Source organism: Falco cherrug, chromosome 19 (assembly GCF_023634085.1).
Source record: "Falco cherrug isolate bFalChe1 chromosome 19, bFalChe1.pri, whole genome shotgun sequence".
Classification (NCBI taxonomy): domain Eukaryota; kingdom Metazoa; phylum Chordata; class Aves; order Falconiformes; family Falconidae; genus Falco; species Falco cherrug.
In genome coordinates this window covers 6,797,850-6,814,660 of record NC_073715.1, presented here as the reverse complement: position 1 = coordinate 6,814,660, position 16,811 = coordinate 6,797,850, and the positions used below count along the sequence as shown (strand labels likewise).

General features: G+C 45.4%; 1 protein-coding gene across 1 annotated transcript; it reads right to left on the bottom strand.

Annotated features, from left to right (window-relative positions):
- Nucleotides 1-680: 680 nt before the first annotated feature.
- On the bottom strand, nt 681-16,251 carry SLC48A1 (solute carrier family 48 member 1). The gene is made up of 3 exons (XM_055696483.1): nt 16,067-16,251; nt 5,472-5,639; nt 681-3,656 (listed from the first exon to the last, which is right to left on the bottom strand). The coding sequence occupies exons 1-3, from the start codon at nt 16,203-16,205 to the stop codon at nt 3,520-3,522; spliced, it is 444 nt and encodes a 147-aa protein (XP_055552458.1). The 5' UTR covers nt 16,206-16,251; the 3' UTR covers nt 681-3,519.
- Between the last annotated feature and the right edge of the window lie 560 nt (nt 16,252-16,811).

The following is a 16,811-nucleotide window of genomic DNA, read 5'->3' as shown; positions in this document are numbered from 1 at the left end:
GGGACTGTGAGACAGCTAAAAGAGACCAAGACTGTCTCATTCTAACAACAAAAAGTCTTCAAGTCCCAGAGAGGGCAAAAAAAGTCAGCACGCTGTCCCCGGTCAGCATATGGGTTTTGCACAGAAAATAAAATATTCTCTCCCCACAGACTATTTTGAAGTTGCAGCCAGGTTTGCTATAAAGGTGGCTGAGTTTTAGCTTCTGCAGACAGTAGCAGTGGTGTGCCCAAGATGGGGATGGCAACAGCTCGGAAACCAGGAGTGCTCATCACAGGAGATTATCCAGCTGCTCCCCACCTAGAAGCATCTCTTCCCCTCGCCCATTTGCTGCAGGCGCAGACTACACACAGGATGTAGCTGAAATAAAAAGGGAACGGAAACAACATCATTTGCTCAAAAATTCCTTTGTGTGAAATCCCAAAATGCAAAGGGGGCTGGGGGGCAGGGAACACATTAGGCATCACTGCTTGTGGATCTAGATGTTGGGAGTGCTGATAAAGGTGCAAGGACAGAGCATGACAGAGTTAAATGCTGGAGCTCCACATCAAAACATTTTGCTTTTTTTGGGTGTACAATTCACCCCTTTCCTTCCCACAAAGAGTAATGCTCCTGCAGGTTGCCACCATGGGAGTGAGAAAGACAGAATTTAACAACTTGATAGGGAAAATCACTCCAGACACTTGTTTGGTGAGAAAGATGACTGTATTTCTGCTCTTACTGTGGTGTAACATACAAGTTATAGTGTCGTTTAGTACAAGGAGACACCAGGATACACACAAATGAACCCCACTGTGAGTTACATCATCCCACCGCAGGACCAAATCTTACACCAAGCGTGCAAACAAAGCATAAACAATGTAAAAATATATTATATATTTACATACACATCTTTTAAAAAGCTGAGATGCACGTATAAATTTCAGAGCTAAAACATGTCAGGGTGAAAACAGGGGTTAGATTCAGTGAGCTGTTTGTAGGCAAGTTTACAGTCACAAAAATAAACTTTAAAAAACTCTGGGGTAAGCTGATAGGACTTTTGGACACATGCCCAAAAACGAAGCCAGTGGCACGCAGGCTGGAGGGCTCTGTAATTTAGTGACAGAAAAGGACAATGTTTTGGTGCTGTGTAAGGCAGTAGCAGAGCTCCACCAGCCTGACCAGTGTTGGGATTTCTGCATCCCGAGCACTCACACCAGTCTGGTTATCAGAGCTGAGGCTTGCCCCAGCACAGCAAATGTGTGGGCAATGTTGTGTGGAAGAAACCTAAGACAAGAGATGGCTTATTGAAATGACTGATGCTAAAACCACTTGTGAACTCCACAGTGGGTGCCACGGCTTTGGGCAGAGAAGCGAGATGAGCTATTCCATCCCCTGCCAGGCACACTGGAAGCCCGACATCAGCAGTAAGGGAGATTTTAGTATTTAAAAGCCTGAGTATTAATCTCATAAGTAAGCACATTTCACATCCACAGCCTTTGTCTGGGCTTAGTGACTCCAGCAGGTCCCCCGGCAAAAGCTGGCTGTAACCTTGGTACATACATTGACCCAAAGATGTTCCTCAGTCTAATTAAGTCACATGAGGATCTTCCCACCCAAGAAACAGGAGAATGCTATCAACAGGTGTTATCAAACACTTCCAAAATCCCCTCAACAACTTGAATGGTGTGCTTCAACCACCCATCTTCCAAAGCGAAACACGTATCAGCAAAGCTGTGGATGGAGCCTTTTGAGTGTGGAGCGGGATTCAAACACAGCAAGGTCAGAGCACTGCTAGGATAACATAACAGAAAGGATAGTCCAAGGTACTCCCCAGCAGCCAGCTGCACAAAACCAGACTGGGGGTTTTGTGGGGCACAAGAGAAAGCTGACAACAGAGCACACAGGACATTCCACTTGCGCCTCACTTGGTCACAAAACCCTGAGCAGGTCCCATCACCTACCCTCTGCCACCAACTGCCAAAAATGCTCTTCAAGGAAGGCTCCAGCAGTACCTATAGAAGCGGCAGGACAACCACGTCTGGGAGACTCCTTCAAATACCTGCCTTGTTTATCTTCCATCAGTCTGCAAGGAGAAAAGGGGCTTCTCCTGCCTCTATTCTCATCCACCTACAGAATTATTCATGGACGTTGCCACTTTTAGTTTGTAGCGGCCAGCACCATCTGCCCAACATGGCAAAACACCGGCTCAGATTCTGCCAGAGCATCAGCCCAAAACCTTTAGCTCATCTGAAGCAGATACAGTTAACAAGGAAAAATGTAAATACTTGAAGGCTTCAAGCTTCTCAGGGTAGCTGCTGACAGGGAGCAAAACACAGAAACTGAAGAGGTCACTAAATTGACTCAGGTTTTAGGTTTGTCAGAGCAGTGCCACGCATGGCTGAAATGCAGAGGGAGAGCTTCACTGCCATCAGGCAAAAGATGTGCCAGTCAAGCCCAGCTGTTTCCAGCACACCAGCCCATGAGTGCAGACCTGTAAGGCCTTGACTCACTGCACAAGAGCCCAGCAATTTATCCAAGGTTGCATTATACCAGTGACACTCATTACAGAGGCTTGCTGGGAGCTGACTCTGGATACTTTTCTTATTTTTGAGTACCATGTCTCCTTCCCTCTCTCACCCTGCTGTTACAGGGAAGCTAAGCAAAGAAAAGGAAACACAGAACTGCTTTTTTTTTTTTTTATAAGAATCATATTCATGTTTCTCCGGAGGTTCAGGTAGGTAAGCCTTTGCCTAGCACATCTTTCACCCAAACACCTGATTCTACATGCTACCAATTTGAGCGTTAAATATAGAATAAAGTTTCTTTTTGAAGTGATCCTGGATAGCAGCCAGAAACAGCATTCTCTGCCTCTGACAGAGCCTTGAGATGACTAGTGCTTCTCTGCTGCTGGCGCATCCCTTCAGGCTCATCCAGACCATAGGAGAGAGCTGGCTTTGCGTACAATGTCTGAAAACAAAATACTGGAAGATGCGGGGTGCTGGCTGGAAGGTACATAGGGACCTCCTGCCACAATGAAATGCTCATCTCTCCACTCTGAGAAGCAGAGCAGTGCAGAAGAAGCCAGCTTTCACACAGCAGTGATCTCTGCTACACACACCCAAGGCACCCATCTCCAGCAGGCTGGCGATGCACTCGCATGAACAAGATGTCAGGGTGCTGCACCTGTGAGGTAAGAACCTACAGCTCCTGAAGGGCCCAGGACCTCCTACCCGCTGGAAAGCTCCCCTGGACTTCGGAACAACACAAAGAACGGATCTAGGCCTGCTGCATGTAAGCACATGGAGTCTTTCACCTCACTACCAGACACAGGAAAGTTACAGAAAGACTAGACTGACGTCATTAGCCAAACTTTAAATGGTTGAGTAAAAGCAATTAGGAAAAAACCCCTACCGCTGACAGACAAACCGAGCAGCACTGGGTGGGTTCCTTCTCCACCTCTCATACGTCTCTTGCATGTACCATGCCTTTGGGGGGCAATTCAAACATCCAGCACCTTCAGACAGGATTGAAGTCCAAGCGTTAGAAGTCACTGAGGATACTGATGTCTGCAAACTCATTCCTGTACCGGTAAGCATACAAACTAAGCAGGAAGGCCCACTTCAAGGAGATGAAACTCCAGACGCATGACAGGTAGTAGCTTCTGGGATCAGTCAGGGCTAGGAGAGAAAAGGATACAGATATATTTTAAAATCCCATTTATGCTTCATGCAGTCTGGCCAGGAAGAGCCCAACTCAGGCCCCAGTTTCTAGGAGCTTTCCAGCCTGCATCTACAAACCCTGCTCATAGAACAAGGTCTTATCAGTGCCTTAGTCCCAGCTATCTCAATTCAAGATTGTAAAATGTCCTCATCTCTACCACAGAAAGGTATTATGGTCACAGCTTGAAGCTCATCATCATCTCTAGAGAGCAGATCCTAACAGCTGTAAGACCACGCTGTCAGCCACCCAAACTCACCTTGCTTAGGGCCCAAGGGATGAAGTTCTACCAGGATGGTAGAAACATGTGCCTCAAGAAAACAACCTCAAGCTGCAGTTCTTAATTTCTCACACCCTGGCTTACTACTATTCCCTTCTCCCCACCACAGCAAGGGGAAACAAATCTGCACATCTGGAGGGAAAACACAGGAAATAAAACATAGCCTCCTCCTAAAAATTTTTACCAATCATTGTAACTGACATCTAGTATATGATACTGGTGCACTTCAATCTGTACTGCAGGTCTTCAATACAGTGCTGCAATAATCACACAGTACTGAATGACATTAACAGCTTTGAAGTCAGGCGGGTATGGTTCTGCTTTTTCAGTGCATGTCAGCAGTCTTCATATCTATTTTCAAAAGTTTAAGGGGATTTTTTGTCCCAGAGATGTCAACAATTTTGAAATACATTTACATAACCTAATGCCTAGAACAATTCCAGCTCTAAAGTACAAGCTGCTTGATAATTATTAAAAAATAATTTTTTTGAAGAATACACAAAAAAATACTTGCTCAGTAAATCCCACTCATTAGATTTACCAGCCCTAAACTTTCCACATATAAATAACTTATGCACATGTTCTACTTGACTCCCAAATTAGGGCTTTCCCCTAAAATACCTCCTTTTCCCCAATAAAACCCAAATTTTCCCCCAAACAGTTTTTCCTCATGTTTCCAAGAAAGGAGGTGATGAAAAATATTTGGTGTTCTACGTACAAGTATTTTCATACTCTTCCACTAGGCTGAAGCATTCGAATCTCCATGGGGAGCATACTTAGGCTAAGCCAAGGGCTTTTGGTGGGTTATGACCCCAACACAGCTTGCGCACCACCATGAGTACAACAACAACAGGACTCTTAGTGGCTATCAGTCCAGATGCAGCAAGCAACAAACACAGACAACTTCTAAAAAAACAACCTAAACCCCCAAACTTTCTCTACTTTGCCTACTGCTAAGCTAATACTGGGAGTAATTATGTGAACCTTCCTTAGACAATGTTAAACACCTTGTAGCAACACAGCTTTGTATGCTGAGTAAATGTAGCAGGCATTTTCTCCCTGCTGACTGGTGTTTAGATTTCAATATCCTCATCAACATGTGAGACAATGTTCAGAGCAGTCCCTTTATTCGTCACAGAAGTAAATTTCAGTTCCTATAGGGAACAATGCTGGAAAATGTAGACTGCCTGCCAGCAGTCCCATAGACCACGCCTATTAAAGCTGCTATCAAATATTACAAGATGCCCTAAGGGAGTGGCACTCATCAGGCAGCGAAATTACTCATGTCAGTGAGATATCACAGCAGAAAAATTAAATTCATTTTTGAAACCCTTCCCCCAAAGTCTCTCAACACCTCTCAGAAGAGAAGGCAGGAGCACCCCCAGATTCACCCCAGCTCTGCTTTGCAGGGTCTTCTGTTCCTTCAAATCCAATCCCAGTAATCCAAGCATTGCCAGTCATTTCTCCCATTTGCCTACTGCAACAAAGTACTTACACTGATGCTTGGTGATGGCCAAAACAAGGAATGTGCAGAATCCCACCACTGAGAGAGCTGAGAAGAGGATCCCGATGAAGAGGAAGAACCTCAGCCCTTTTAACCAGGTCCTCCAGTAATCCTGCACATACATCACATGCGTGATTAGGGCCCAGAGCGCCAGAACACCTGCTCAATTAGACAGCAAGGGGAATCAGTACCATGCATCACATTGTAACACAGCAAGGTCTCTAATAAATATACAACTCATTAAACCCCATATGAAACACCAAGGAATACTAATGATTCATGGTCATGTCCCCTGCCAAAGAGAGGGGAAATATCAGAATAAATGGCTGCCTGTGCAAGTATCACTCTTCATGACCACCCCAGGCCCCCTGCTTTTGCACAGGCTTTAAGATATGTATCTTGATTACAGGCTGGTACAGAAAGGACTTCATTCATTGAACGTATTCCCCTAAAAAACTTGTTTTCCTGTTTAGGATAGACCCATTTAATGTATACTCAGTGCATATTTACTTAACTCTCCACACAGCTTTCATGACATCACACATAGCAAGCCAAGCACTTGGCAAGAATTAGTGCACTTTTTCACAAGGCCAGGCAGCTGCTTTTACATACGTGAGACAATGATAAAGAGCACCACTACACAACCATCGATTTTAGACACCTAAATCAAGTTATACAGGACCTGTTCAGTACTCAGCGATTCACATCACGTCTTTTAGCTCCAATGTACCTCCAGTTAAAGAGTGCATTCATACAAATCCCCTCCAAACACTTCAAGCATTTCAAGTAAAGGGGTGTGACGTTCAGCTCCCTGATGATTCATACATACAGTTGCCACTTACGGCAAAGCACGCTCACTAAGAGTTTTAAGGTGGTCTGAATCTCTCTCAACTTTTGGGTCTGGCCCAAAACATATGGATTACATAACCAAATATCTGAGCATGTTTGGGTTTTATATATTTTTTTTTTCCAAAGTAAAGCCAAATCTACTATGATTTTAATAGAAACAGCAAGAAGCATTTCCCTAAGCTTAGGTGACTAGTCCATAACCAAGTTTCGTCTCCCTTGTCAAAAGGGAGGAAACAGGAGGGGAAAGGGGTGAAAGCGTCCAAACAATATCTGTAAACAGTTTCTGATACAGGGGAAAACAATGCATCTTTCCCTAACCTTGTTCTAGAAACTGCTCACTTTTTATCACACTTCAGGAAAAAAAATTAGACGAGACACTCAGTGTAAGAACTGTCCACTCACATGCTTAAAGCTTGTCAAAAGTTTTTAAAACCCACCAGGGCTGCCTGTCATTCTCCATTATACAAGCAACATCACGAACTCCAGTTACAGCAAGCTGTCCCTCTGTTGAAGTGACAGCACTGAAGAGTATGGCTAAATCTCCTTAAGCCGCTAAACTCAACCTGTAGTTAGAGCCACTTTACAGACTTAAAACATTTGACTCATTTTGGCAAAGACCTCTGCAGCACTTCTGAAATTTGAACCTCCAGTGGCGCAACTAACTGGCTTGTATTTCTGCTTTGCTGCCACCTCCTTTACAGATTTTAAGGGCAGCAGGGGAAAAAAATAATTAAAAAAAATAAAAAAGACACCACTGCAAAAATACCAGGCTGCTTTATATGGTATCCTGCAATAACACAGACCTCCCTCTGCAGCTACTTCTCAACATCAAAGGAAGCCAGAACCAGCCTTGCCCACTACAAGATAAACATTTTAATACTAAGGACAGTCACAAGTCTTGCCAGAGCTCATTTGTTACTGGATACGGTCATTATACACACAGCTTCCCAAGGTTTACAAGAATGTATTAGAGCACAGAGGAAAATAACTGCATCAAAACAAACAGATAAGCAGAGCCGAGAACTGCCCTGCAAACCCGCTGGACTGGCTTTTCAGCTCATTTCTACCAGGCTTTCTGACCTAGCTGGCCACACAAACAATGGATGCACTGCAGGTGCACATCAAATGAAGCTGAATATACACAAAACTCAGTTCCAGGCTAGACACAGAACTCCGGCAATGTTTTTTGCCTCCTCAATGTCTTGGGATGAGGCACAGCAAATTAAAGTACCTTCAACAGTGGCCTCCGAAAGAGATGGGTGGAAAAAGGACAACCTTAAAAAAAACCACCACCAAAACCTCATAAAAGTAAAAGCACTCAGGATACACTAAAAACCCAAGGGTAAAGTGCTGCTATCCAGGAGAGACAGAGCTTACAGACTTTTTATCACAGTCAACAGGAAAGGCAGAATCAGTCCATTACTTCATCTGGTCAGAACTGCTGCACCTAAGCATGTTTTCTGGCTCCAGGCAGTCAGGCTTTTAATTCTGAGACTCTCATAAAATCAGCAACCGATACTGCTTTTCCATGACTGGTTCCACACAGACTAGCACTACGCACACATGCTTGAGATCACAAAACTGGCAGAAGTTATTTTGGAGTTCTGCAGATGACCATAATTGCATTGGCAATGCTCTTCAAAAAGCCTGCCATGGGATTTAGTAGACAAGCCTATCAGCTTGCTTAAACAACCACTTCCTCACCTTTAAACTTGTACTCTAGAAAGTTCAATCGACATTTTTTTTTTAAAAAAAAAAGGAGGAACTTGTGTATTTCAGTCAGGAAAACAAGCTGCTTCCCCCGCTACCCCAGGCTCTTTCAGATGACTTGGCACAACTTATTTGAACTGCTGAGTCAAGTTGCTGGTGTTCCCATGCCAAAAGGGCTGCTGATGCTCTGCAAGCTCTATGGGGAGAGCAGGGGCAGCACATGAGCTGCCACCCGATCTTCCCCCCACCCCCAGGCCTGACCCTGCACCTTCCCCTGACCCTAAAGCCTGACACAGCACTTTGAAGGATGCTTTGTCTAGCAAACTCTTGTGTTCAGTTAATTCTTAACATCTAGAATAACTGCCTCATACATGACTAAGCAAAAACCAGCCTCCATCGCTGAAGGACCGAGTCTGGTCACACAGGGTCGTTAAAAGACTGGGCATCCTTTCACCAGCAGCTCAACAAACATCACGCTCATTACCACGTGAAACAGAGGGGAAAGGAGTCTCCTCCACCTCCAGCTGCATGTTTGCCTCCTCTCCCTTACCCCCCCTACACCACTCCGAACTGCTGGTGAGGCTAGCCAACTTGCAGAGCAATTGGGTTTTCTCTTTTTTTCCCCTTCTTTTTTCTAAAATCGCAGAAAAGCATACCAACAAGTTACACCAGCTCACAACACTGAAAAACATCAGCACTGGAACATCAGCACTGGCGTAAAAAACATTGGCTGCATGCATTCAGGGCCAGGTAGGAGAAATGGAACAGGACTTACTTTTTCAACTGCTTAATTTGCTCATCCTGAGCTTGTGAGATCATCCTCAGGCAGACACCCAAACCCCACCAGTGCCACTCAGAACTAGCTAACAGCCACAAAAGAAAGCAAAACCACCATCCAGATGTTAACAAATACATGTGAATACAAGGGGCATCCCAAGTGGGATGAAGCTACACAATAGTAAGGCATGGCAAATCAAACTCAGAGTCTGAATACACAAGGAAAACAATTATTGCAGGGAACCTAATTTAGCAGAGTATATTGCTAAATATCACTAATTAAATGCTTAAATACATGAAAACATGTACCTTTTCTAAAAACCCTTCTTTATGCCAACTGCTTATCTACATACAGCATTCAGGAGGAAAAATCCCACACTTTCTAACAAATTCCAGAGGAAACAAGTCCATGAATGCTAGAATAGAGCATCTCATTCATGTTTAATTCAGCTGAAACTGGGTTGAGGAAACAGCAAATCACCTCCCATTCACCAATATAAATAAGCTAAGCGGTGAGAACAACAAATGAGTTGCACTGATTTACAGTAAATACTTTCATTATCACAGAGAAATGAAAACCATACTAGTATTTTTGATTTATGTGAAATCTCTCATTTTGTAGACCTTGAGAGCAAAAAGTTTCCAGATTTAACACACACCCATTAGCTATATGTAGGTAATAGAAAAACAGCTAACTCATTCAGCTGTACAGCTTCAAAAACAGGTTTTGAAACAGTTTTTATTGGCACAGGAAATAACAGTTTTGTCCCATTTAAAGCTTGGAATGATTATCTGTAGGATCTTCAGGTTTTCTTTTTCACCTCAGGCGATTTCCCCAAATCCCCTCCTCCTTCACAGACGCACTTTGCATTTATGCACAGAAGCAAAACCTGAACCTGCAGACGTAGCCCTGGAGTAAAAATGGTGGTTGTCAGCTCCTGTTACATCACCTGCTTAAAATAACATCAAAAATCTCACACCCCTTTCAGAGAAACATTTGTCTTGGTGGATTTACCCCACACATCATGGTTGGAATGACCCTAAAATAAGAGCTGCTCAATAGGACACAATCAAGGGATCTGACGTAGAGCAACGGGAAAATTACCTCTAAATCAAAACTAATTATCCCAAGTACACAAAGCTCCAGGAAAAGGAAACTGACCCATCAAACAACCACAAGTACATCTGAAACAACAGCAACAGAGGCAGGGTTTTTTTAAACCAAAGTTAACAGGTATTTTGACAAGATTAATTCATATTCAAAATACAAAAACTTGCAGCATACTTGGAACACGTTTAAATGAATTCTAAAAGGCAAGTTCAAAAGCAGACTCGCCCTCGGTTTGTAACCTGGTACAGAAAAACACCAGTATCTAAATATTTTGATAAGTCCTTTGGAAAGTTTAGCATACTTTAGCTCAAGTGAAACAAAACTTTCCCTTACTCTAAACATAAAAACAAAACCTGCGACAAACAAAAGGTTTTCTCAGACCCCTGCTCATCACTGACCAATTCTTTGGTCCCAGCAAAACAAGTTGCATTGTTGACGGGGAATAACAGCACAGCTGCCTTCCCTGAGGTCAGAGCTGCCAGAGGCCAAACATGTCAGGCCACATTTGCACACCGCAGTAGGACACTGTACAACACTAATGGGCGCTACAGATTCTCGGAAAAAACAACAAATGTGCAATGCAGGCAAAAAAAACAGAGACACACACACAGAAGCTGTTCTGCAATGAGCATTCTTATTCCAGCCTTCTGCAGCTCAAAATGCATGTTGATGATGGCAGACAAAAATGACGGCAAACAAAATGACAATAAAAATAAAGAACAATATTAAAACCTACTTGCACAGTCCTGGAAAATATGAAGTCTGTGGTGACTAGTTAGAAGACTTTTTTTTTTCCTTCAGAGTGCTTACAAAGCCTTCAGTCATTTTCCATCTAAACAATCTTCCTTTATACGCTCTATTACTCTAGTTGGAGCATTAGAAAGAAATACCTGCTTTAGAAGGAGTCTGAGCTTTGCCAACCTACATTCATTTTGCCATTTCTAAGTTTTGAACTTTGCTTCGTCTGGTTGATTCCCAGAAAGAGTAAAATGTTTTCTTCCGGGAGCTAAAGCCAAGCTAGCTCAGCCCTCAGCTGTTTTTGGAAGAGGTTAAAAATGGGTTTTCTTGAACAGCCCTCTGCCAAAATAGCTGGGGGATCAACACTGAAATATTTTAGGAAAGCAGCTCTCAAAGGAGAAGAGTCTTTGGAGTATTCTAGTAAAAACTGGTTTTGACTTGGCAAAATTTCCCTCTGCCAACATGCAATCAACTGCTTTACCATTCCATGACGTTTCGGTTTGGAGGAAAGGAGATAGGGCCACGCGTGTGCATGAAGAAAAAGCCTGGCATTTCAGCTTGTTGTTCAGCACTGAGCTGGTCTGCTCAGCCATTTTCAGAAGCAGGAAACAAGATGTACAGATTTCAGATGCTACGTGCCTCCATCATTCATATTTAAGAGGAACCCAACATCACATCAGCAGCACTTAACGAGGGACTCATTCTCTCCTCGCAACCTAACTAAATTACAATTAAGCATAAGCCATGTGCAGTCTTTTCTGTATTTTCTTTTAGCGAGCTTTCTCTTCCTTTTCTCTGTTCCTTAAGACAATGGACTACAGCAGTCATGAACCAAACCTTAATTGAACAATATGTAGTATCTCACAAGCAAATCCAAACCTTTACAAATGCTTTACTCCATAACTGCAGTGCTTTTTTGGCCGTGCTGTTCCAGTCCTGGATAGGGAACAATCCAATCTGCATAAATGTATCTAACATATGCAAGGCAGATTAGTCATCAGGGCCTTCAGAAAATCACTACTTCTGTACACATCAGATACTGTGTTCAGCATAAACTAGCCTCTATTACTTTCATTTATCAAGTATTTTTAAAGTTTCAAGCGTCTTGAAAGTACATTTTGTGTTTCATCTTCTTTGCAGCTGCTTTAATATCTGGTCTACATTATATTCACAAAGCACGAGCTCTGTATCTTGCCAGAAATATCTGAGCAGCTTGGAAACAGCCTCTTTGGAGCGGAAAAAGCCCCCTTCTTTTTCTATTAAATTTAAAAAGAGAAGATACATACACAAGAACATTAAAAGCCACTCAGGAAAGGGCTGGATACATCCTGAAAACATTTAATTGCTTTTTTCCCTTTTAAACTGCCTCTGGCAGAATGAAAACATCAGAGTTGCTCAGAGATTCATGGCCTACTTAAAAAAAATAAAGTATTAATTTAAGGCAGTGAGGGGAGAAGGTCAAACATACAAACAAGCAGTAAATTATAAAAGGCACTGTGACTAGTTCAAAATGAAATGGCAAACCATCGAGCCAGCCAGTATTAACTCAGGAATGACTTTCTGGGTCCTGTGATTAGTCGATTAAGTTGCTGTCTCTTGGGTTATCAGAAGCACTCGATAGGGTGTTTCTGCTTAAAACAAGGATATGATACACAATGTCTGTGTCTAAGATGATCCCAAAATTTCCAAGTATGCATGCCCAGGGGCATAGTTAAGATTTTGAGGGTTAGTGAGTTGATTTTACTAGGCATTGGGGGTGGGTGGGTTTATTATTATGAAAGCTAACTGGGAAGACTGGAAAGGTAGTTTGCTCAGCACCTTAAATTAACATGCTTCTGGTTTCATAACTAGAGGTAACTGAGGGCTCTAGTTACAGACTCATCAGTATGTGGCAGTTCTCCCCCCACAGAACTTTAATGCTAGAACTTGGAGTAAATAGATATCTAAGTCTTTAAATTATAGGAAATGTATCTGAGCAAGTGGAAGTACAAGCAGCAGTGGACAGCAGATTTCCATGCAAAATGCAGCAGGAAAGGTTCCCTAGAGGATAAGCAGAAGATAAACTGATTACAAAGAGAAAGATACAGACTTCTAATGATACAGGAACCAGCAGAACTTCTTACAGAGAGGAAGTATATGGATAAATATCTGAAAACACACAGCCCTGACAAACCAAAGGCACATGAACAAAAGCTGCAGCAGGCTGCAATCCATCTCACCAACAGAGGCAAGAGAAAAGCAACGACAAACATACAGGAGCCTACGGGAAAACCAGAAAGAGTCAAAACTAGATAAACATGTACAAACACACACTTGCGGAGCAGGCTGGCAGGCAAAGCCTTGTGTTAATCAGAGGCATATTAACAAAGAACTGCTGCAAAGCTGCCAAATACTCCAGCCTAAACAACTTTCTACCACACACACGGCCTCCCAGCCACAACGGCCCAACCTGCAACTCACCCTCAGGTGCTCAGATCACTTTTTGAAGCTTCTGAATGAAAAAGGCACATGCAGGGCCTCCCCCCCAAAAAAAATCCCGTTTGTGCTGAACACATTGAACCCACCCAGAACAACAGACACTCCAGCACAGGGGTTTGATTTCACAGTGATACTAGCTACAGCAGAGCACACACTGCACCCCAGCACTTGAGTTTAGTCACACATATTGAGGCAGAAGCCGTCTTTCTGCATGATGTTATCCTGTACAACACGCAGAAAGTTGCAACAGGTTTATTAGTAGACTAAAGGGCACAAAACAATGCCTGACAATTAACTTTGCGATGCTTACACAGCGGAAAATTTCAGCTCACCCACTTCCTTTCCCAATATTCTCTGGCAGCAGAAGTACCAGTTAGCATGTTACAATAGAAGAAGGAAGAATTAATGAAGTATGCCAGAAACAAAGCAAGTGAACACCTTGTTTACCTGAACCTGAAGTATCCACAGTGTCTAAGCATAATGTAAACCTCCCACACGCTGTGATTTTTTGTTGGAACAATCTTACTTCACCAAGTAGCCTTGGCTTCAATGCACAGAAAAAACATGACTTTTAAGGGGTTTTTTGGCTACCCCTCCACAACTAAACAAGCACCCACACTTGGCTCTATCCATGCAGACTCCAATGTGCAGGACACGAAATGTTGACTTGTGAAGGCTAGCAATGAACTGAGGGCACAACTTTAATGTTTGTCTGGCAGCGGAAGAAATTTAAAAGGTCCTCCCCATACACAAGTGGCTTTATTTCCCCTCCTTCCTGACCCCTCCTTTGTGGGGATAATGTTTGTGACACAGAACACTACATACTCTCAGAGTTCAGGGGTGGGAGCCTAAAATACAAGTCTCATCTCTAATACCTGGGGCATATTTCACCTGTTGAAATATTGAGGGGGTAGAAAAGCAATGCAGAAGGGCAGGAAAAAGAGGCCATGAATTTAACATGGCAGGTACCTCTTAAATCAGCTTTGTCTAACACTAAAACATGCATTTATTAATCTGTTTCTCAGGCTTTGTGATCCTACTGTGACTCTACCTGTATCCAATTCAACAGATGTTTGAGAGCAGGCAAATCCAGATAGTCCAACCTAACAAATGACCATTTTTTAAATTTTGTTTCTTGCTTATCTACCTCCTTGTTACTTTAACTAGCTTGAATTACCTGGTAATTAACACAAACCTCCTTCTCCCAGCAGATAACCAATCTAAGTAACTTCAGCACAGAAAGTACAGGATGATTCCTCTCTCTGCTTTCTCACCAGCCCCCTTCTACAATGTGGAATTCCGAAATTCCTCTGTGAACGTAATACAGTATATGCATGCAGCATAAAATATTACTTGCTATTGCCTGGTGCATTTCTGGGGTACAATACTCCATCTTCCCTTGTGACATCTACTAAAGCAAAGTGTTAGAAGTTCTCTGCTTAATTCCAAACCCAGCTGGAATTAAAGCTTTTTGGAGTGAGGGGAAGCAGAGACAACCACAACCCTACAGCTCACAGCTGCTCCTGACAGCACAGCAAATACCAAAAGGTACACATGAGCACTGGTGTTGTCCAAATACCAGAAGTAAACCAGATTCTTTACGAAGTTTCTATTCTTCCTCCAGGAATTCTGCCAGAGAAAACCTTGAGTTGCTAAGCTGACACACCAAGAGAGGACTGTTCCGCTCCAACCCAACCATTAGCTAAGATCCACAACCAATGCAGGCATCTGAATCTCACTGATTTCAGTGGACATTAAGATGCAATTTACAGCTTCTGGCCTTTACAAATAGCCCAAATGCCTACTTCAGAGCACCTGGAGCAGATGCTTTCAGCGGCTACAAATGGCAGGAGGCTGGCATTTTTCTTTTCTTTCCTGAAAAAACAGAGCACACAAAGACAAGTTGACAGACTAAAATTTTACTAGGAAAGTCAGCAAAGTTTTCAATTGTAATTCTGAAATAAAATCCTCTTTTCAGTAACAATGCTGACCAGCCTAGAGGGCTTACTCAGATGGCAACACACAATTTAAACCTCAAACTTTTAGAACTTTGGCCTCCCTACAAGTTACACACCATCATTAACAGAAGCTACTCCACTACAGACAGAAAGTTCGCTAGATGTCGTTGCAAAAACCTTTTTGGTACCAAGGAGAAGACAAGAATAATTCCATCTTTACTAGCAGTAAGGTTATAAAATAGACTATTTCCTTTTTTCCTAAGGGACAAGCATCAACAGATGCAGTTAACACATCCCACAAACCACGGCTTTGTGCTTCAAGTTACAAATACAACGAACACTGTAAGCTAAAGTCTCCCAAAGAATTTTTGTTACAAGGCAGCCCTTCACGGGCACAGCAAGCCCCTCCAGGAGGTCAGGAGCTCCCGAGCAGCTCGGGAAAGCATCACCCACAGACGTCCAGAACCACAGCGCAGCCCACCCGAGCCCCCCGGTCACACGCTCTTGCGCTCTGCTCCCGCCCCCACGGGGCTTTGTATCCCCACGCCACAAGCCCGGTTTTACCACCGGCAGGCAACGAAACGCGCTGCCGCAGCGAGGGGCTCGGAGGCGCCGGCCTGGCCTCGGCGCCACCCCCGCGCCCGCACAAGCTGCTGCTCGCGCCGCTCACAGGCCGCGTGGCGACCCGGGCGAGCCAAGACCACCCCGGCACGGCCCCCGGGGGGCTCCGGGCTCACGCAGCGTGCCGGGTGCGCGTCCCCGGTGGAGAGCTGCTCCCCCCCACCCCGTCCTCGCTCCCCCCAGCGACCGCCCGCGACCGCGCCGAGGCGAAGTCGCGCCCCGCCCCCAGCCGTCGCCCTCGCCCTCGCCCCCCCCCCAGCGCCCACCGGCGGGCCCCGCCGCGGGAACCGCCTCAGGCGGCGGCGGCGCCCCGGCACCCCCCCGGCCCTCCCGCCGCCTCGTACCCGAGAGGCCCCCCGCCGCCGCCGTGGCGGGCTGCCGGAAGGCCGGCGCGAGGCTCCAGGTGAAGAAGGCCGAGAGGCCGGTGAGGGCGCCGGCCGCCGCGTAGGCCAGCCGGAGCGCCAGCAGCCGGCTCACCGCCATCGCAGCGACGCTGCGCCGCCCGCCCGCCGGCCCCGCCCCGCGCCGGCCCGCCCCCTGGCGGCCGGGGGACCCGGTGGAGGCCCGGGGCGGGGACACGGCGGGGGGCGGGGACACGGCGGGGGGGCCGTGGGGGGGCTGGGGGGGGCATTGGGAGGGCGTGGGGACAGGGGGACACAGAGTGGACGTGGGGAGCATGGGGACACGGAGGGACACGGGATGGACGTGAAGGGCACGGGAACACGGGGGTCGGGGCATGGGGGGCATGGGGACACGGCTGGGGGCGTGAAGGGCACGGGAAGCGTGGGGACACAGGGGGTGTGGGGACACGGGGGCGTGGGTGACACAGGTGGACATAGAGGAGTTGGCACACGGTGGCTGGGGGGGTGGGACACACGGGACATGAAAGCATGGGAGAGTGAGGGCACAGGGGTGTGGGGGGCACAGCGGGACATGAGGGTGACAGAGGCATGGGGAGGTGGGGGCACAGGGGGACACAGAAGAGACGTGGAGTGCGTGGGGACACAGTGGCTGGAGACATCAGGGTGGGGAGACAGGGACATGGAGGCATGGGGGGCATGTGGGGATCATGGGGGGTCAGGAGGCAGT

Excerpts from the sequence above, each read along its gene's own strand:
- SLC48A1 (XM_055696483.1), bottom strand. The coding sequence starts at position 16,205 with ATGGCGGTGAGCCGGCTGCTGGCGCTCCGGCTGGCCTACGCGGCGGCC. Across the intron at positions 5,640-16,066 it reads GGCGGCGGGGGGCCTCTCGG|GTGTTCTGGCGCTCTGGGCC; the intron begins GTACGAGGCGGC and ends CTAATTGAGCAG. Across the intron at positions 3,657-5,471 it reads GGCCATCACCAAGCATCAGT|CCCTGACTGATCCCAGAAGC; the intron begins GTAAGTACTTTG and ends TTTCTCTCCTAG.